Source organism: Mustela nivalis, assembly GCF_964662115.1.
Source record: "Mustela nivalis genome assembly, chromosome: 4".
Classification (NCBI taxonomy): domain Eukaryota; kingdom Metazoa; phylum Chordata; class Mammalia; order Carnivora; family Mustelidae; genus Mustela; species Mustela nivalis.
Window position 1 is genome coordinate 118,641,106 of NC_139023.1, and position 22,590 is coordinate 118,663,695.

Consider the following 22,590-nt stretch of genomic DNA (forward strand, 5'->3'; position numbering starts at 1 on the left):
TCCCTCTCACCTGTCCCCCCATTATTCAACACCTGCCCCCCATTCACTTATTCACACTGCCTCGTAGACACAAGATGTGCAAGGCATTCGACCCTATCCTCGATGAGTTCGCAAAGGCATTCGACCCTATCCTCGATGAGTTCGCAAGTGACTGAGGAATGTGATAGGCACAAAAATATCTCCAATGGCGGGCAGTGTGAGAGGAACACACAAATTAATCACATAAATGAACTGCCGCAGGAATCTAAGAATGGTCTCTCTACTGGTAGTGACTAAAAGAAGGCAAGTCAGACAAGGAGCAAAATGAACTGTGTCACAAAAGATGGGTGAGATTTTGACAGAATGCTGGCTCAAGGGAGAGGGGGAGGATGGCCTTCAGTAGGAGACAGTGCGAGCTGGGGCTTAGGAGAGGGAAGATTTAAAATGGTACAGACTCGGTAAAGGATGGGGTGCAAAATGTGTGGACACCATAGGAAGACAGGTGAAGGTCAGATTTAGGGAGCGCTGAATGCCAGGATAGTAAGTTATAACTCTGTTTGGCAATGACACACCACCAGTAACAGGGACATGACAGACTCCTCAGAAAGACTAGTGGTGCCACCTGGTAGAACCTAGGAGCTTCCCTGAAAGGGAACGTGCAATATTAACTGTGGAGGCAACAAACTATCTTCTAGGAAGCTGCTTTAGGCTTGATATAATAGGGAACGGGAAGTGGAATGGAAATCCGGGAGCCTTGTAGCAGGGGGTTGAATGTGATTTCCCAAAGTGTCATGTGGAGACCTTGCAATTAATCACGTCATCCTCACGGTGGCAGCAGCTCTTACATGGTGTTTGTAACTTCTTCCCCTCAGGGCTACTACACACTGGAGGGGCTAAGGTCACAGTTCTCCTCACTCACAGGGACTCTCATGTACTGGTCTTCACAGGGTTTGAAGCACCACAAGGCTCTGGTTGTCCTTAGGCATACTACATTCTCCAGAGACTCCAAAACCTTAGGATAATTCTCTCTTCATCCAACATACAACTAGACCTTTCCAGGGTTCAACTAGGCCGACTCTCACAAAATAAACAAGGTTCCCCGGAACATGGACAGAGAGAGTGGCAGCAGCATGAAAAACCACAGGATAAGCATAGATACAGTGAGCCAAGACCCACTGGAGACATGCCAGGCTCTGAAAACGCCTCGGAGCAAGGAGAGATGGGCCCACACTACTCCACCTGCTGGCCGAGAGGGCCACCCATCCTCCACCAAGAAAGTGCTTACCAGCTCCTCTTCAGCTAGATTTTGCTAAAAGGGGAAATCAAACAATTTAAAGGCTTAAAAGGTCTTTCTAAACCAGGAGTCAGCAATCATCAAAGCTGTAACCCAGTGGGAGGCATCTGATCCACCAGCCAGACAGCCCTAGCAAATGGGGAGCAGTGACAGCAAGGGGTAAAGGGGCATACAGCAAGCCTGAACACAGCTGAGCCAGCCATTCAGCAGAGACCTGTGCCACTCCACTGCTTATCTGTCTCTGGAGAGGCTGCCAAGCTGCTGAGAGAAAAAGATGCCCCATCTCTGCAAGAAGCCATTATTTTCTGTTAATTTTACTTTGCCGCTTTTACAATACTATGGCAAGATGATCAGGTTTCTTTCTCTGCATTTGGGGGAAAATTCAGTTATGAGCTTTTTGCAATGTCTCATTCGGTATCTAGAGCAGAGGATGGCAAACTTTTTCTATAAAGGTCGGACAGCAAATATTTCAGACTTTGCATGCTGTACCTTGTTGCATAATAAATGAACAGGCATGGCTGTGTCCTGAGAACACCTTCTTTACAAAAACCAGCTGCAAACAGATCAACTCTCAGGATATATCTCAGGATATGGTGGGCCCAACCCTGCTCTATAGGAAAGAATATTCTGTTTCTTGCTTTCCTCATCTTTTCTCTTCTCCTCATATCCTTGCAATTTAAACTGTAAAAAATACAGGGAATAAATATAAGTGAGAGAAAAGAAGGAGGTGGGGAGATTTGAGGAAGAGTCATCTCCATGGAGTACCTCTGTGCAACCTTCTCCCAACATACCTACATACCCTACTTCATTGTCCTTTTTTTTTTTTTTTTTTAAGACTAATACTTCAGAACTTGGACATGTACCATATATTTATAAACAAAATGACTGCAGGGGCGCCTGGGTGGCTAAGTGGTTAAACGGCTGCCTTTGGCTCAGGTCATGATCCCAGCATCGGGCTCCCTGCTCACTGGGAAGCCTGCTTCCCCCCTCCCATTCCCCTGCTTGTGTTCCCTCTCTCTCTGTGTCCATCAAACAAATAAATAAAATCTTTTAAAGTGGAGGGGGCTGGGTGGCTGGGTGGCTCAGTCGGTTAAGCATCTGCCTTCAGCTCAAGTCAACATCCCACGGTCCTGGGATCGAGCCCCACATCGGCCTCCCTGCTCCATGGGGAGCCTGCTTGTCCCTCTGTCCCTCCCCCCGCTTATCTCTCATGACCTCTCTCTCAAATAATTAAATAACATCTTGAAAAACAAAAAACAAAAAACCAAGAACCACACAAAATACCCCAATCTATTCTATATACCATTTCCGGGTTGCAATGCTTTCAGAGTCACATTCATGATGTGTGGACAGATCAGTAACTGTATTTGTTATAATTATGACACATTATATTTGTCATGTACTTTACCAGGACATCATCATTAACTCTTTGCAGCAATCTGAAATTCCAGCTAAAGAACAGCTTTATGCTTGTGCTCCCTTCCTAGTCTTTCAGAACAGGAAGCCCTCATCTGTGCTGGGCTATTTTTCATTTTATTTTTTTAATATTAAAACAACAAAAGCTTTGCTTTGGTCTCCAATGCAATGAAAGCTCCACTTACTTTGGTTTTGGGTTGCAGAACTGATGTGCTGAGAATCCTAGAAAGAAAAAGAAATCTCTAGTTATTAAAATATTCTGCATCATTGCTAACTGTGATAAACACTGATAAATGGGGTTTATTTTTTCTACTTATTACTTATTTCTTCTATTCTTACCTAGAACTTATTTTTCCTTGGATGTTGAGCAAGCATCTATTTATTTATTTCCATAAAGTATAATGTTTTGTTTTTTTTTTTTAAAGATTTTTTATTTATTTATTTGACAGACAGAGATCGTAAGTAGGCAGAGAGGCAGGCAGAGAGAGAGAGGAGGAAGCAGGCTCCCTGCTGAGCAGAGAGCCCGATGCGGGGCTCGATCCTAGGACCCTGGGATCATGACCCGAGCCGAAGGCAGCGGCTTAACCACTGAGCCACCCAGGCGCCCCTCCATAAAGTATAATGTTTGACCTTAAAGCCAGTAACTAAGAACAACATTTAACTATCATGAGAAAATATGTAAAGTATCTAATACGACTAATTCAGGTCTGGGTAGATATAACCTCTTTTGAAAACAGTATCATGGGAATAAATAGCTATAATATATTAACAGTATGGATGTATACCAACCTGGACAGAACACAGATCTGAAAGTGCTATTCTATACCCTGAAGCTTATCCCAAAGTACAAATAAGCAAAGGAAAATGGGAGTGTTTAAAACACACTGCTCAAAACGACTTCAATGGAAACATCCAAGTCAGCAACTGATCCACTTGTTATTAAAACCAGCACTAACGTAGATGATCACAGCAAACCTCAAGAAAATTAGGAGGCATGAGAAGTCTAAGATCTACGTGTTACACATGTACCTAAATTCCGGATGAGGAATCAGACAACTACCTTGCTTACTTTCCCTGGACTTCTGTTTTCCCATGTCTAAGTAAGAAGACTCAAATGAGAGAATTGACTGAAAAGCCCCCAAAACTTTCATAAGCTACAAAACCTTGTACAAATATATATAAGATGTTCTTACTCACATAGTTTGGAGAGTGAAGTGTTTGAAAACATTATGAAGCACTTTAAGAAGCTAAATGAGTGGCGAATTTAACCTAATCTGTGAAGATTTCAACAGTCAGTACTAGATTAATCTAGCTCATAACAATACTTCAGACTTTGAACGGGTGTGGATACAGTGCCTGCTGTACTTGGAAGGGATTACCTTTGTGGGAAAAGGAAATTTGGAGGGCTCAGCTGTACTAGGCGTGTGTATTGCTGTCAAAGGAGGCGGCCATGAGTGGGTCATTTCCTGGAAAGAGATTTGGAAAAGAAAGAAAGAGTAAATTATAAATAGAACACTTATTGCTACGTAAGTTAACTTTTTAAACTGAATGTAAAGTGCACTGGTGGTAAATAAAAAGTGGAATCTTAAAAGTTATTTTACTTTTTAAAAGTCTCCTACTTAACGGGTTATGTTCAAACGCTGAAAACCTCCAACTCACCAAAGAGAAAGCAGTTCAAAGGAGAAAATCAAGAATACAGAACATAGACGGTCTTAACACTGTATAAAGCATATAAACAGTAATGGGTATTAACAGAGCTTATGTAACTGGGAGCATGGAGTCTCTACTCAATGCTTTCTTTCTCCTTCAGCTTCTTTATTGCATTTCCTGGAATTATTTAAGTTCAAAGGAAGAAGAACTTTCCTGTTTGACTTAAGCAAACAAGTAATTCAGGTCACTTGTTCCACTTGGGAGAGTTTTAATGGATTTGACCCTCCCCTGATACATACTATTAGTACATACAAAAATTTTTTTTGGAGGAAGGGGCCTTAAAAAATTACCTTCCCTTTCCAGTAATAGAAGTTTCACTTCTATTCACTATTTTCATGGAGGCAAGATTTCTCCCTCACAAATTAATATATTTATCGACATGAATTCTTCTTTTCTAAGCACACTCATGACTTAATAGTCCGTTTGCTAAAAAACTGGGGGGAAATGGGTCAGATTAAACATGTCTAATCACAAATACACGCATGCATGTGCACACACACTTTGGTAAAGAACTAAAATGGCATTGGAGATCATTCATATCAACTCCTTTTTTTTTTTTTTTTTTAGGATATTATTTGTCAGAGAGAGAGAGAGCACAATCAAGAGGAGCAGCAGGCAGAGGGAGAAGCAGACTCCCACCTGGGTGGAGAGCCCGATATGGGTCTCAATCCCAGGACCCCAGGATCATGATCTGAGCTGAAGGCAGACGCTTAACTGACTGAGCCACCCAGGTGTCCCTCAACCCCTTCATTTTTATAGATGAGAAAACAGAGCCAGAATGAGTGGATCAGGCTAATGGCTGAGAACACACAGCGTGGGTTTGCTCCTCCGGTCTAAGAGCAAGAAGTTCATTCCCACATGTGTCACACTTGCCTGGGAAGCTGGCTTAACGATGGACAGGCAACTTCCTACCAGCAAGCTGATGACCCCAGACTGTGCCGAATTGCTTCACTTGTACAACACAGTATATTACAGAACACTACACTCTTTTCAGAGTGCGGATAACCTCTCCATTACCACAGAACTGCCACCTGATACTTGAACCACTGGAGATGGATCTCTAGCAGTATTTCCATTCCCCACCTCTGCACCTTCTCCCTTGCCTTTCCCCACAGCCACTCTCTGGGCTGCTATCACCCCAGGACAGACATAAGTGACCTGCCACAGGGATAAGCAAAGTCTCTAAGGCTAGCTTTCTTAATTTTTGCTAAAGGTGAAGACATACTCCTGCCCACAGACTAATCCTCTGTTTTGTGCAGCACAAAGGAAGAATTCTGTCCTCAAATCCCAGACTGGAATCTGAACTCTGATCCTTACCAGCCCCAGGGAACCTGAGGTGCCTGAGCCCTCTGGCACCTGTTCTCAGTGAAAGGTGAACTAAGACCACTTATTTTCCTGAGGGGCAATAATTTATGTAGTGTCTAGATACATGGTCATAGAAAGTACTTAATAAATTAAAAGCATCCTAACTTCTAATTAAGTCTAGTTTCTCAAGAATTTCAATACTGTACCAAAGACAGCTCCCTGCTGTTTTATTTATTTTAATATCCTTTAAGGAATGGGATCATTATATTGCTACAATGTAAAAATGCAATTAATTGAAGTGTTTGAAAGTATCCCCTCTCTTCGTTTTCCAAGAATTTCTTTAGAATCCCAATGATATCTATGACTTTTAGTCACCAATTATTCCCAGAAAATGTCTATTGTACTCACAATGCCCAAGGCTGCCCCAGCTATTAAATTAGGCCGTTGGAAAGTGCATAAATTCTTTCAGGCCCTAAGTTATTTGCCAAGAGTCTGAAAGAATTTATATACTTCCCTAAATGCCTAGCTTATTGGAGGGAGTTAGGCCTTAGGAGAATTGCGGCCATAAGGTGAGGAGGCTGCCCAGAATTGCATGCAAGGCCAGGAATGTGCTACCTACCTTAGCAATAACTTATCATCACACCTGCCTCAGTCTTGGCTTCCAGGCACCACGGATGCTATAGCTTCTCACTCTCCACCTTGCTCCTTCTGCTCTAGATACACCGTCTAGCTCCTGACGCTCTTCTATTATATACCGACCTGTTCCCACCTCAAAGGTTTTTTGTATTCTTTCCTCTTCGTTCACCTGCTGTAGGACTCACAGTACTTAGCAATACCTGACATTTTTATTACATAATTATCTTTCCCCACAATCCCCTTTAGAGCAAGAACTCAAGTCTTCTTTATACAGAATCCCCAGTGCCAAGGAAAGTATTTGAGGCTTAGTGGGCACTTGTTGCATAAATGAATGAATGAACGCTAGTGTTGCCATTGACTGTCACAGCGTCACTGAGAGGCTACACCGAGGTCATGTCCCCGAGGACTGCATTGACTTTCCCAGGAGGCTGCCCAGGGCATCACACTGTAAGGGGACACAAGCTGTTTCCATACACCCACTGAGGACATGAGGGCACAGTGCCCTGTCTGGAGCTCATATGGGACCAATTCCTAGTTTCTAGTAGTGTATATGTGGTATCTCCTTACCCCATTAGCCTTCAGAAACACAGACCACCCCCTACCCTTCATTAAAACACTTCCATTTTTAATATTTCCACCAGAGAACCAAACAGTATCATCTACGACTGATTTTTTTCTGTTAGGGAACTATTTACTGCTTCTATTGCCCATCAGAAAGATTTGTGTTAGGATTCTTGGTGATCTTCATAGATTGCTCGTACAAGAGAAGAACAAGAACCATGAGGCAGAGGAAAATATCGGTAAGAGAGGGGGAGCTAGATCACACACCAGAGATCACCTATTAGCCCAGGGCCTTCAATTTACTAGCAAGGAAACTGAGGCCCAGGGCAGTATACATGATGTAGCTGGAGCTCCAAAGAGAGGAGAAAAGAAGGGGCACAGACTCCAACAAGTCTCTGCTGTGCAAAGGCCTGTGCCCCTCCTCAGTCCAGAATAGCCTTTTGTCTGGTTTCTGTACAATTTACAAATGAAAATACTCCTCTGGTTGCCTGCATTAACCATTCACTTTCATGTATTTCCAGGTAAGGAAGAACCCATCAAAGTGATGTTGGCTTAGAGGTGGAGAGTTTATTAAATGGGTTTATTAAATTAAAATTGTTCATCTGGTGCTCTAATACCATCATCCTAACTAAGGGATTCCACAAGTAATATATTAACCCACATCAAAACCTAAGAGTAGCATTTGACATATACAGAAGACAAACTTATCTACATTGTTGCATTTACTTTTGTAGTAACTATAAAACAAATCACATACACTTTCAGAGAAAGTGCTAAACCTTATTTTATAACTAAGTCATCTGTTGTTCTCATGACTCATCATACCAAAGGATTTCAGAAATCCCAGAAGGAAAGGATGAAACAAAAGCTTGATCAAGATAACCTGTTTATTATTAATCGTTCGAGTTGCTTCAGAAATACTGCTCAATTCTAGCAGTACAAAGCATGTTTTCTTAGAGATATTTCTTTCTCAGAAGATCCTAACTTCAAAAGTAGGGGACAAAGAAAAAAAAACTATGGGACTACTTTCTATACTTTCTAAACATCTGGGCAGGCACTACCTTAGTCAAAATTTTTTCAAGTGAGAAGGTAAGCTATAGAATTACTGGTTTCAGGGGCGCCTGGGGGACGCAGTCAGTTGAATGTCTGAGACCCTTGGTTTCAACTCAGATAGTGATCTCAGGGTCCTGACATCAAGCCCCGCACTGGGCTCTGGGAGGAGTCTCCATCTCCTTCTACCAAACCAAATCCCCTGATCGCACTCTCTCTCTAAAATAAACCAATAAATCTTAAAAAAAACAAAAACAAAAACCTGGTTCAGTTCCACCTTACTTTACAACAGACTCCCATCCAAGTACTAACCAGACCCGACCCTGCTTAGTTTCCGAGATCAGACGAGATCGGGTGGAAAATTAAAGGAAACAACTGGGCAAGCATGTATTTTGAGGGAAAGTGAGCAGTGATGACACAAATGAACAGGTCCATGCGTCATGTATATTTCCACTTCAAAAATAAAATCAGAAAACTTATAGTAAAAGATAAAAGCAAGAATATCATTAAATCCCACACAGAGGAAAGTTAAAGGCTGAAGAAAAAGGATGAGAAATAAACAAAACCCTCAGTTATTACTATTACAGTACTTGGGGGGCATTAAATTTAGCTCTAGATTTCCTGGAAATTAAAGCCAAAATGGGAAACTCAACAACTTATATAATTCTTCTCTGATGAAAAGAAAGCATGCTGGTTCATGAGGAGCATGGATTTATTGTTTCCTGGAGCTGAATTCTAGGAGGCATTTGTTGTCCTTGTGCAAAAAGCCTTGAACCCACACATGATAGGTTCAATGATGTATCTGCAGAAGCAGTACAACTGTTCATGGCACCATCTCAAGAAACAAGAGTGAAAAATAACCCTTCACGGTAGGCTTACAGATGTCCATTTACTTTCTACTGTTTTTTTAAAAATTCCTTTAAAAATCCATGGCCTCACTAAAAATGAGGCCATACCTATCGGGTGTGACCTACAAAATACCAAGAGGGATACATCCAGCACTATTTAACCCCTTAAATAAAGAGGTTAAATAAAGAGGCCTTTTCTTCCTGAGAAGTGAGCCACTCTTTGGGTCTTTATGAATAACCATCAGAAAAACCCGAGCGAGGTCTTGAAACTCTAATCCAAATGCCTTGCAGCTTGTAGACTTCACTTTAATTAATAGAATCTGTCAGAGACTCCATTAGGCTCTTAAGAGACCCTCTGTTCCTATTCTGGTTTATTTTGCATTGGAGGGTGTGAGGAGGGAAACTGTTTGAAGGGGTTTAGAATGGAAACTGTTCATTAAAGTCAAAGTCAATGGATATCCGTCTACTTCCTTCAGTATTTCTTCAAACGGAGGAACAGTAAAGGAACTCACCTTCAGAATCTCTTCAACACAATGAACTTCATTGGAGTAGGTCTGCTAAAAGTGGGGAGGGGAAAAAGAAGGAAAAGCTTAGCACAGATAAAATCCAACTCAAGAAATGGTACTAGTGGGTGCTGGTATTCATCCAGCAACACTGCTACAAGGGTGACCTTTCACTGGCAGAGTAGTAGGAGCTTCACATTCTGGAGCAAACAAGACCAGAGACCAACCTGACTTCATCCGTGGGGAAATGCTTCTGCTGGAGACAAATTGAGACTAATTTGGACCCTCAGGTCAACATTTCCAAAGGAAAACGTGTACCTTAAAGAAAATCAGTAAATCTAGAGGAACAACAGACATAACGGAAGTGGAGGCAGAAAGACAGGAAACAGGGGTCACAGCCTGCTCCGTAGTAACATCTGTCCAGCCAGCCAAGGGAAATGAACACAGTGACGAAAATCATGTGGACAACCCAGTGAGCCCACAGTAAAGAGGGGAACACCAAATCAAGGATAGTTTAGATTTTCTGGGTAATAATCTAGCTGGCCAAAGACTGTCTTTAAAATGACATTCATTCTAATGTCTCTGCCCCTCCTTCAAGTCAGCATTTCACAGTATATATGCACATGTATACACACACATACACAAAAACATGCCCCCCATGTCCCCAGAGAAAGACCCTAGGGAGAGAGGAGTTTTCCTAGTGGCCTCTATGAAAGATCTACTACTTATACTTCTTCCTGATTCTCAGCTAAACAAACGACAGCTGCTACCACGCTATCACCACCACAGCCAGTGTCTAGGAAAAGTCATTTTTACAGTCTTTGTATCTTTAAGTGCAAAGAAAATGAAAAAGTAAAACAAAAAACACTAAAACAAACAAACAAACAAAAACCCAACCATTTTTTGTTAACTAGACACATGAAACAAATCCCATGACCTCATCCTTTTCACTGGAAAAGGATGGATTCACTGGATTGCTCTGTGTCAATTCAGAGCCAAGTGCCCTGGGCAAGTTCTATACAACACACACCCCTCCTGTGACTGCCACTACTGTGTGCATAAAGCACTGGTCTTCCCAGTCCGTTGGGTCCAATACCTGCCTCACAGCTGGAGAGGAGAAGAAAGGGGTTTTTTTCCTGGCTCTCATTTCTAATCTGAGTGTAATTTAATACCAATTCCTGATCTAGGATTCATGAACTCACCACTCCAGTTTAAGGATGAAGGGAAAAGGAAAGAAAAGAGCACACAACACTCACACTGTCGTGGAATCAAACTGAACAGGCATGTCAATGTTCAAATGTGATTTACCCTGACTGGGTCTGTTCTTAAAACATGTAAATTTCATGGAAACAATTGTGTTGAAATGTTTGCACTTTGATATTTTTGAGGAAGTTAGAAGGTATAACCAAAGAATCAAGGGTATACCTTGATGTCCTATCAGATCTGCCTTTAGGCATTCTGCATGTTACTAACTACATTTCCTTACCTGCTTCTTGGTTTTTTCAAAAACATTAAGAGATGCCTAAAAATTGGGCCAAACACTAATAACCAAACCTTTCAGTACAAATGTCAGAAACAGAACTGAATGCTGTTTTGACCTGAGAGTAAAATGTAAGAATAGTCTATGGTTTTAATTTTTCACATGTATCATCAGGAAAAATAACAATTATAAGTTGAAGGTGACTCAATACAATAAAGCATATAGCATATTCCTACCGACCCTGGTCAAATAGTCCCCTCATCTCCATCTGTTCCTGGAAGGCGAACAGGAATCCAATCAACATGTCTGGGAATCAATGAAATAGTGAAGCATGTTGGAATGAGAGAGAAAAAGATTTGCCCACTGCTTCTGACAGAATGCGATGTGAAGGCTTTAACTTCAGGATGCTAATAAAAGACCTTCCAATCTTCATAATTATTCAAGGAGTCAACACGTAGCCAAGATGCTTCATGTCACTAAAAGATTTTTTCCCTAAAGCTTTATTACATGAGATGAAGCAGAACCAAAGAAATTTTTCTAAAGCTCAGAATTTATTAGTATCTGGATAAGATAAATATTGCTAAGTGGACAAACTTTAACCCATTTAAAACTGTAAATAAGGTCTTAGTGTTCAAGCATTCATTCGTTTAATTTGTTTCATTTACTGTTGATTTTTTCCTATTAGGTCCACTATGAGAGTGGGAATATTTCAACGGAGTGCAGGGATTCCATTCCAAATACATGAGGATATTAACATATTGAAAGACCTCCGAGCAGCACTGTTTGTAATAGCAAATAACTGGAAATAATCAAATACCCCAAAACAGGAATCTAGACCTTCACAGTATATCCACACAGCAGTGTGCTACAGAGAATTAAAATAATAATGTAAATGTACGGGCTTGCATGGAAAGATGCTCAAGATATTTTCAACTTGTTCTTTAGAAATAATTTTGTATTTAGAGAAAAGTTGTGAAAATAGAAAATAGAAAAAAAAAAATTCCCACAAACCGTTCACCCAGATTCCCCAAATGTCAGCATCCTACCACATTTGTTTTTTATTTTTTTCTCTCCCACCCATCTATCCTAAACCATTTTTAAGAGTAAGTCAGACAGAGTTAATGCCCCTTCACTCTTAAATACCTCTGTGAGTACCAACATGTATTTTTAAAATGATATTTAACTATTTAACAGAGGGGAGGTTCCAAGATAGTCTGAATAACAGGAGTCCATTTTATGTTCCATCTACCTGAGATTCTGATCTTTACTCTTCTGCCGATCCAAATTAGACTCTAGTTTAAGAGTGTATGTGCTTCAAATGTGTCTGCAGAGAAAGATCTGTAAGGACAGGCTCCCTTGTTTCATCAAGTACAGTCTGGCACCTCCAAGTCTGCTGCCAGAAGGAGACCTTCCAAAAGGGGAGGGCAAGTTCAACAAACCATTATGGCCCAATCCCTTACTTAAAATCCACTTTGGCCACAGGGTCTCCCACTGAGCTCTGCCATTCCTGCTGGGAGAATCCACGCTCCCTGGAACAAACACTGCAGCCCAAGAGGAAGTAAACACTAAGCCTCTCTAAAGCACAGCCTAGTTAAGGCTGAAGATCTTCAGGTTCAGACCTCCCCAAAGAAGAAGAGGTGACAAAAAGCAACAACAAGGAAAATCTCTGCTAGCTGAATGAATTAGGAAGTTCTACTTTGCAGGTCCCTTCCTCATCCAGCTCCTGCTCCCAGTGTACAGATGGGGACTACAACCACAAATCCCACATTCAACCTCTAGGTTCCTCGGGGAGCACAGCTCTGCCCTCCTACCGACTTGTGGCTACCTCCCGAATCTGGTGTCCTGTGTGTAGACTGACCTCGTTTGCTCACTAGGGTATGGCCTTAACACAGGAACCGTAATTCTATTCAACTAAAAATAAAATGACAGCAGCTACTCACTGAATACCTATTGTACCTGGCACGGCATTAACCTCTTTACCTACTATTATTTCCTCTATTTGATACCATCTATTGTAAAATGCAACAGCATTGGCTTGGGGAGCAGGAGCAGGGAGACTGCACTAAATTTCCCCATCAATTGTAGATCTGGCCCTCATTACAGAAACATAAAAATGAAATACCACAGCCAATGTTACATTCAACTATGAAAAGCTAGAAGCTTTTCCTCTAAGACGAGGATGCCTACTCCTGCCACTTTATTCAACAGAGTAACTGGAAGTCCTAGGCACAGCAATCAGACAAAGAACAAAAGTTTTACTTATTTACTGGAAAATAAGTAAAACTGTCCCAATTTGCAGATGACATACTATATATAGAAAATTCTAAAGACTTCACCAGAAAACTATTAGAATAAATGAATTCAGTAAAGCTTCAGGATACAAAATAATATAAATAAATCTGTTGCATTTCTGTATACTAGTAACCATCAGAAAGAGAAATTAAGAAAACAATCCCAGGGGGTGCCTGGCTGGCTCAGTGGGTTAAGTCTCTGCCTTCAGCTCAGGTCATGATCTCAGGGTCCTGGAACTCAAACCCCTCCCCCCAAAATCTGGTTCTCTGCTCAGCAGGGAGCCTGCTTCCCCACCCCCCACCCCAGCCTCTTTGCCTACCTGTGATCTCTGTCAAATAAATAAAATCTTAAAAAAAAAAAAAAGAAAGAAAGAAAGAAAACAATCCCATTTATAATTACATCCAAAAACAAACCCATACAAAACACCTAGGAATAAATTTAAACAAGAAAGTAAAAGACCAAGACTCTGAAAACTGTAAGACCCTGATGAAAGAAACTGAAAATAATACAAATAAACAGATATATCATGCTCATAGACTAGCAGAATATTGTTAAAATGCCCATACTACCCAAAAATAAAACATTCATACTACCCAAATCAATCCACAGATTCAGTGTCATCTATCAAAATCAATGGTATCAAAACCAAAATACCAACGGTATTTTTCACAGAACTAGAACAAACAGTACTGGAATTTGTACAGAACCAAAATAGACTCCAACAGCCCAAGCAGTCATGAGAAAGAAGAACAAAGCTGAAGGTATCACACTCCCTGATCTCAAACTATACTACAAAGCTACAGTAAGCAAAACAATATGGTGCTGGTACAAGAACAGACACAGAGACCAAGAGACCAGAACAGAGTCCAGAAATAGAAACCCATGCTGGTACAGTCGATTAATCTTCAACAAAGGAAGCAAGAATATACAATGGGAAAAAGTCTCTTAAACAAATGGTGCTGGGAACACTGGACAGCTACATGCAAAAGAATGTAACGGCATCACCTTCTTACATCATACACAAAAATAAACTAAAAAATGGATTAGAGACTTAAATCTAAGACCGGAAAACATGAAAGTCCTGGGGGGGGGAAAAAAAAAACACAGGCAGTAATCTCTTGGACATCGTCTAAGCAGTACTTTTTTGGATCTGTCTGCTCAGGCAAGAACAAAAGTAAAGATAAATAAATGGGACCACATCAAACTAAAAGTCTTCTGCACAGTAAAGAAAACTATCAGCAAAACAAAAGACAACCTACTAAATGGGAGACGAGAATATTTGCAAATGATATAATCAATAAGGGATTAACACTCAAAATACACACAGAACTCAAGACTACCATCCAGAAAACAATCCAATTAAGAAATGGGCAGGGGACACCTGAGTGGCTCAGTTGGTTAAGCCACTGCCTTCGGCTCAGGTCGTGATCCCAGAGTCATGGGATCAAGTCCCACAACCAGCTCCTTGCTCAGCAGGAAGCCTGCCTCTCTCTCTCTCTGCCTCTGCCTGCCACTGTACTTGCTTGTGCTCTCTGACAAATAAATAACATCTTTAAAAAAAAAAAATGGGGGGACGCCTGGGTGGCTCAGTTGGTTAAGCAGCTGCCTTCGGCTCAGGTCATGATCCCAGCGTCCTAGGATCGAGTCCCGCATTGGGCTCCTTGCTCAGCAGGGAGCCTGCTTCTCCCTCTGCCTCTGCCTGCCATTCTGTCTGCCTGTGCTCACTCTATCCCCCCCTCTCTCTCTGATAAATAAATAAAATCTTTAAAAAAATTTAAAAAAAAAAAATGGGGAGGCACCTGGGTGGCTCAGTAGGTTAAGCCTCTGCCTTCAGCTCAGGTCATGATCTCAGGGTCCTGGGATCAAGCCCCACATTGGCCTCTCTTCTCAACAGGGAGCCTGCTTCTTCCTCTCTCTTTGCTTGCCTCTCTGCCTACTTGTGATCTCTCTCTGTCAAATAAATAAATAAAATCTTAAAAAAAAAAAAAAAAGAAAAGAAAAGAAAAAGGAAGTATTTAACAAAGGAAACAAACTCACAGATACAAAGAGCAATTTGGTTGCCAGAGGAGGGGAAGCGGGTTGGGGCGCGGCTGAGAAAAAGGGATAAAGAGATACAAACTTCCAGTTATAAAATAAATAAGACACAGGATGCAATGTACAGCATAGGGAATATAGTTAATAACAGGTAACAACTTTGTATAGTGACAGATGGTAGCTAGATTATGGTGATCACTCCATAATGTATATAAAGGTTGAATCACTATGTTGTACAATTGAAACTAATATTGTGTGTCAATTACACTTTGGCAACAACAACAAAAAATCTCTGAGGGAATTCTGTATAACACTAATTCTCCTATCAACTTTCGTGGTACGTATTATCCCATTTTTTAAAGTGAGACTGAATTTTGGAGAAATTAAGGTACATGTCCGAAGTCACACAATGCTCTGGACTGGCTGAGGCTGGGTTCACAACAGTTAAAACTACCTTTCCAAACACCTCCAACATTTGGGCAAGGGACAAACACATTTTAGCATTTTAAGGAGGGGACCTGATTCCAGTTGTCCTATGCATGACCAAACACACTTTTTTAAGAACAATGTTTTGCCTCTGTTCGTGCAAAGCAGTACTCTGGGATTCAGATCTAACTGCCTCTTAGCACTAAAGGTGCGACAGACCAGAAAAGGCATCAACGCGGGCCTCGTTCTGATTTCTCACTCCTCTTGGACTGACACTGTTAAGCATACGGAAATGCACTGATATCAAAATAAAATACGTTCATAAAAGTCTTCTAAGCATGACTCAAGTTTGTTTTAGTAAGCTGAAAAGAGCTGGAGGGGGAAGAACTCTACCTCACCATTGAGACCAGGAAGCCCTTCGCAATGTTGTATCATAAGTCTCTCAAGTTTCAACAGAGCAGCACTTTTGTAACAATGCTGTTCTCAAACACCCTTAGTTATCACTAACCAGGAACCACAGGGAGCACAAAGGCAGCATGCAGAGGAAGGAAGCCAGAAGATCTTGGATTCTAGCTCTGGCCCTGCTGAGGACTGGCTCTCTAATGCGGCCTGAGATTCAAGTTCTTTGGGACTATTTCCTGATGGTGATAAAAGGATAGTATTACCAATTCTAACCAATACACATCTGCTGGTATGCTTTTAGGCTCAGAACTCAGAACATGAAAATAAATTTCCAGATTTTAGCTTTAGAGACTTCTTACACACTCATTCATCCAAATTATATGTCAATGTCTTAAGTAACAGACTACTGGAAATAAACGTACTGGGGACAAAAGGGAAGTTTTTTGCATTGTTTCCTCCTTAGAAACATTAGGACTACTCTTAGAAAACTATTTTTCACCTATCTGACTGGCAAAACAAAAACTGACAATACTGTGTCTATAAGCTAGTTATGAGGAAACAGGCACTCTAATACACTGATTGGTGGCAGGGTAACAGGTCACAACTTTGGAAGACCCCAATTAGGCAAAAGCCCCCAAATTCTAATTTTCTGTACTCTGACACAGCAATGTGTCTTCTAGGTGTACCAACTTCGAAGTGTATCTGTACAAAGTTAGTCACTTCAGCCTAGTTTGCAAATAGTAAGAGACTGGGAACAATCTAAATGCCCATCTAGGGATAACTGGCTAAGAAAACTGTAATACGTGCCCCTTACACAGAAGTACTATGCAGCTATGACAGAATGAGGACCATCTTCATGTACTGATTTGGGGGCAATCTCCAAGATGTATTGTTAAGCAATAAACATAAAAGAAAAAGGAAAAAAAAAAAATAGGTGCAGTGAATGCCAGGATCTGTATCAGTGGCAAGACAATGGAATAGAAGATGAAGGTGGAGTTACTAATGATACCTGAAACAGCACTGAGAATATGGACGAGAAGAAGCCTGGCACATCAGCTGCTTCCAGAAGGGAGAATTAGGGGGTTGGGGGTGTCAGTGGGAAGCTTTTCTATGTACATATTTTTATCCTTTAAATTCTGTATCACAAAATATATTATCTATTCATAAATAAAAACAAAATCAGGCTGAGATTTTTAAAAATAGGGATAAATATTCTCACTCAAAGTACAGTCGAATGTCTTCTGCCACATTTGTCTTTACATTCTATTAGTCTTCCTCTGAGTGACTTTCCTTCTCCCAAACACACACCTATGTGCATCTATTCCCAGCTTCTTCCTCACTGCTCTGGGCTTGCCCCAGCTAGCGCGTAGTGCGCCGAGCTGCTCGCAGATTTGCGGTCAGCCTTCCATCGGCGCCTGGGAGGTGTTCCTGTGGAAATCCAGGACTACTGTTAAGGCGCGGGCCAGGGTCTACTAACTAAATTCACTCTTTCTTCCCAAACTAACCTACAAAGACCTTGAAAGAGGTGCACTGTTTGGGTTTGCTTTTTTAGAATCAGTCAAATACTTAAATACTGAGCAGCCACATACGAAATACACAAAACTTCGTGAGGAAGAAATAAGACAATGTATGTTAAAGCTAATGCCATACAAACAAATGCAGGCATTTATCATGAAGATGCCATAATCCCCATTTCCAAGAGACAGATTATAGAAGGAAACCAAAAGGCCTGCCTGAGCAAGGTTCTGACGCAAAATTAATTTTATTCTGTGAATACAAAGTAAATTCCCTCAACAGCGAGGCTGATTACAAGAAAACGCTCATACTGCTTGGGTGTGCCTACTTAGGCTGGAAAGTTATAAAGGTGCTAGAAATATTAGGTTTCAGAAGCATCATGCCCTTTGGGCAACTATCTAAATGTCTACTTCCACACCCAGTATTTCAGAAGACTTTTTAAGATCCCTAGACAGATTTACAGGCACACTTATGGTACAAATATTTTTAAAAACGAAGCTACAGATCGTTAATATGGAAGGAGGGATAATGAGCTTGAAGACAGAACAGGGCACTTAAAAAAAAAAAAAGATATTATTTATTTGACGGAGAGAGATCACAAGTAGGCAGAGAGGCAAGAGGAGAGAGAGAGAGAGAGGAGGAAGCAGGCTCCCTGCCCAGCAGAGAGCCAGATGCAGGATTCGATCCCAGGACCCTGAAATCATGACCTGAGCCGACGGCAGAGGCCTAACCCACTGAGCCACCCAGGTAGCCCAGAACAGGGCACTCTTAACAGTGTAATAGTATTTGGTAAATTGCAAGCCAACTTTAACTGTTAAATTTTAAAAAATTAAACACCCTCCTATTGCTCCCCAAATATCTTCAAATAATGGAAAGGTTTTGAATAGACTTTAAAATGCTCTAATATGTAGCAAAGAATCACTCACATTTCCTTGGAACCCTTTTTTTAAATGCCAAACTGTCTGCCACACATGAAGGCTACCACAATTAACGTCACGCCAATTGCAGAAATCTCTATAGCTCTCCAAATAAATTTTTCAAGGGAAGACCATGATAAAGGACAAAATCATTTTAAATGATGAGGGATGTCTATAGGTCACCTACAGTTATCACCAAAAATTTACTATGGAAAGACCATGCTTTCTACTTATATTGGAGGCTCTAGAAAGAGTGGTCGTGTGGAAACAGAGGTGTCACAAACACTGGCAGGCCTTTTCTGGAAGTCTCCTTACTCCTTGACTCCCTACCTTCAACTCTGAAAGATAGCCTTAGTGTTTTCATTTGTTTTCCACAGCCTCGTTTTTTATTTGATGGGGTGTAGGGGTTTATTCATCTCTGTGTCTCCCAAGACCTTAGCATAATTCTGGACTAACACAAATGAGCAAGTAGTATTTGTGAAACAAATTTGCTTTTGTCATTTCATGGCATCTCTGACAAAATTCAGAAACATGAACTTACCAAAAAGTATGAGTATTTTAGGCAAATTCTTTTTCCTATATATTAGAAGCAATATGTTTGCTCTCACTTGTAACATTCCAGACAGACATCTTCACAGAACAACACTTCTTAAAATACAGAAATCCTCAATTAAAAAAAATATATTACAACAAAATTCCATCACCACCACCAAACCCCATCAGATTTTCTTTACTCAAAGAGTATGGGGATGTGAATTTCTCCAGGCAAAGTTTCAGATCTAAGAGTGAACAGGAGATCATGACTAGTGGGAGAGGGGGTACATCAGACATGCTTGGGTTGGGGTAAGGAAAGGCATGTGTCTCCTTGAGAGAGGACATCAAAAAATATTCTAGGGATGAACACTGAAGAATGCTGGAAGCCTGGAAGATGGGGTGATACCCCAATTCACTTATTAAACAAAAGCTAATATCCCTGATTTAAAAGTTCACCTTGGGGCACCTGGGTGGCTCAGCGGGTTAAGCCACTGCCTTTGGCTCGGGTCATGATCTCAGAGTCCTGGGATCAAGCCCCGTATTGGGCTCTCTGCTCAGTGGGGAGCCTGCTTCCCCCCTTCTCTCTGCCTGCCTCTCTGCCTACCTGTGATCTCTGTCTGTCAAATAAATAAATAAAATCTTTTAAAAAAAATTTTTTTTAAAGTTCACCTTTAGGTAAACTCCAATTTTTATAGGCAAATTATTTCCTTGTCTTTCATGAACTAAAGCAAACTAAAAATGAAAAGAACCCTAAATATCATTACTGAAACTTACAAAACCTCATCAGAAGTAGTCTGAACTTTTAAAGATCAGTATGAATATGTTTACTGTTCCTTTCCAGGCACTTTGATTTTACCTAATTTGCTTTAGTATCATTAATACTTATTTTTCTAAAATGTGTGAAATTGGGGTGCCTGGGTGGCTCAGTAGGTTAGGCCTCTGCCTTCGGCTCAGGTCATGATCCCAGTGTCCTGGGATGGAGCCTCACACCAGGCTCTCTGCTCAGCGGGGAGCATGTTTCCTCCTCTCTGCCTACTTGTAATCTCTATCAAATAAAAAGTAAAATGTGTGAAATTTATAAAAGCTCATAATTTATATTAAGTAAACTACTTAAAAGAGTCTGGAAATTCTGTTTAGATCTCTATTAAAACAAAGTATCTTTTCATTATGGAACCTAGGATCTAGTTCTTAAGATTTGTTTTAAATAAATAAAAATACGGACAGTGAATAGTCTTCCCCACATACATAATTGTAAAAACTTCATCTAAATGAAATGTGAGTACTAGAAGTGTTGGTTTCATTTATTTTATTACTATTATTTTCCTAAGATCGCCTGAGTGTGTACATTTTAATGTATTTGGCAAGGCTTCTGTAGAGCCACAGGTAACAGTTCCAACTTAAAAAAAAAAAAAAACTGGGGCGCCTGGGTGGTTCAGTCATTAGATGTCTGCCTTCGGCTCGAGTTGTGGTCTCGGGGTCCTGGGATCGAGACCCGCATCGGGCTCCCTGCTCAGCGGGGAGCCCGCTTCTCCCTCTCCCGCTCCCCTTGCTTGTGCGCGCTCTCTCTCTCTCTCTCTCTCTCTCTCATAAATAAATAAATAAATAAATCTTTAAAAAAATACTATTTATGTTTATGCACTATGTATAGAAATGTTTTCAGTAGATATTATTTATGATGATGTCAACTAGTTTTCTTGGTATAAAAGTTAAGTGGAAGGGGGTCTACCTGAGGCAGGTTTAACTGACTTAAAAACAAAGAACCTGGATGAAAAACAAATGTAAAAAAAACTTCCCACTGTTTGACAGTACTTCTGTCTAATCTCGGTAATACACCAACTTTCTAACTTTTTGGCTGTGAACCACTACCATTCAGCATGTAATAAGGTATCAGAAATCTCCAATGCTCTTAAGACTTGAAAACATTGGGCCTTGGAAGAAAGATCACATGAGACCCCATGAAGCCCACTGTGGGCTTAGCAACCATGAATGATTTAGTAAGAGTGGCTAAAAAGGCACTGCTTGAAGGAAGGAAGGAAGGGGAAAAAAAAGGAAGGAAGAAAGGGAAAGGGGGAAAAAAAGAAGGAAAAGAGTAAAGAGCGAGAAAGAGGAATCTCAAAGAACAAGTCTAGACACTGGTTCCAGTGATAATAAACTGACAAGTTCTTTCAAATGAACAAAACAATATGATCTATTTCCTTCCAGAAACAACTCTATAGACGGAAACAATCTTAACAGTTTTCTCTAAGAGAGACTTAATTTTTTTTATTTTTGAGTGGGTACATTAACTTGCAAAGCATGAAGTCTTTCTTTTTTTTTTTTTTAAAGATTTTATTTATTTATTTGACAGAGAGAGATCACAAGTAGGCAGAGAGGCAGGCAGAGAGAGAGGAGGAAGCAGATTCCCTGCTGAGCAAAGAGCCCGATGCGGGACCCCGAGATCATGACCTGAGCCGAAGGCAGCAGCTCAACCCACTGAGCCACCCAGGCGCCCCAAAGCATGAAGTCTTTCAATTAAAATATATCATGGTAGGGAGGGTGTTACACTGCAGTGTGGTGGTGACTGATGACCATGCTTACCCCCAATTCCATCACACCCTTCTCTCTCCCGCACTCCCTTGTGTGTGCTCATGCGCGCTCTCTCTCTCTCTCTTTCTCACACACACACACACACACACACACACACACACACGCGTGCGCGCGCACGCGGGCCCACGATTGCTCTCTCACAAATCATATTAACTGATGGTTCTGAGTCTAAAACAGCACTACTAAATTACTTTGTCAACCACGACCGGATTTAGAGATACATAAACCTGTATTACTGCTCCTCCTTTGAGTGTATGTGTCTATCAAACTTAAGTGGCAAACAGTGTTCAGGAACCATGTCTAATTCTATGTTACATAGGGTGCCTGGACTTTTTTTTTTCCATAGCTGAGCAAAAGCTAAGCCTAGAGAGGCACCAGAAAAAAATTTTCCATCAGTTTCTGGATTAGGTTGAAAGAAACTGAAGTCATATGAATAAGATAAGCCACTTAATCCACGCTTTGTCTGAAAGAACATAAAGATTTTTATCTTGGGTTTATTCCAAGAGTAATCTCAACAGTCCCCTCTGGGCTAGGTGTGGGCTGTCTGTCTCCTGGCATGATGACTTTTCAAAACAAAAAACAGAACCCAGTGGAAAAAAAAGGGCAGAAAATTACTGAAGCAGGCATATATGCTCTGAGGAAGCAATTTGAGCTTCAAACTACCTTGGGGAATACTGATACTATAATAAACAGGAGAGAAGGAAAATAAAGATGGCCTTGCCCTTTATATCTAATTCTGAACAAGTAAATTCCCCCATTTCTTGGGGCTTTAATGTTAAGTAACAAACCACCAGGTTGCTTGCCAGGGTCTAGAAAAAAGGCCAAAGATCATGTTGGGAAAGTAGAAATCATTTAATATTGTAACATTATGAATGGTTACAAATCACTTATTCAATCCTATCATCAAAGAGGACCTAAAATGAAGAGACAATTTTGCTTTTCCAAAATCTATTAAAAACTAGATTCAGTCATTCTTTTTTAGGGAAAAAAAAAGTTTACTAATTCCACTGACTCTCTGGTAGACTTAATAATCTTTTTCTTTTCCTGCATTATCTTTGCATATAAATTTGGTCTGAAAGTTTAGACAAACTGCAACAAGTTC

General features: G+C 40.8%; 1 protein-coding gene across 7 annotated transcripts in view; it reads right to left on the reverse strand.

Annotated features, from left to right (window-relative positions):
- AFF1 (ALF transcription elongation factor 1) overlaps nt 1-22,590 on the reverse strand; it is a 250,846-nt gene that overhangs the window by 43,698 nt on the left and 184,558 nt on the right. For 3 of the 7 annotated variants that reach the window (XM_082726634.1, XM_082726633.1, XM_082726636.1), the window contains 3 exons: nt 9,312-9,356; nt 4,069-4,155; nt 2,875-2,911 (listed from right to left, as the gene is read on the reverse strand). In XM_082726634.1, the coding sequence (XP_082582760.1) occupies nt 2,875-2,911; nt 4,069-4,155; nt 9,312-9,356 (169 nt within the window). The remainder of the gene's footprint in view (nt 1-2,874; nt 2,912-4,068; nt 4,156-9,311; nt 9,357-22,590) is intronic. The other 4 variants (XM_082726635.1, XM_082726637.1, XM_082726638.1 and 1 more) reach the window with 2 other exon arrangements.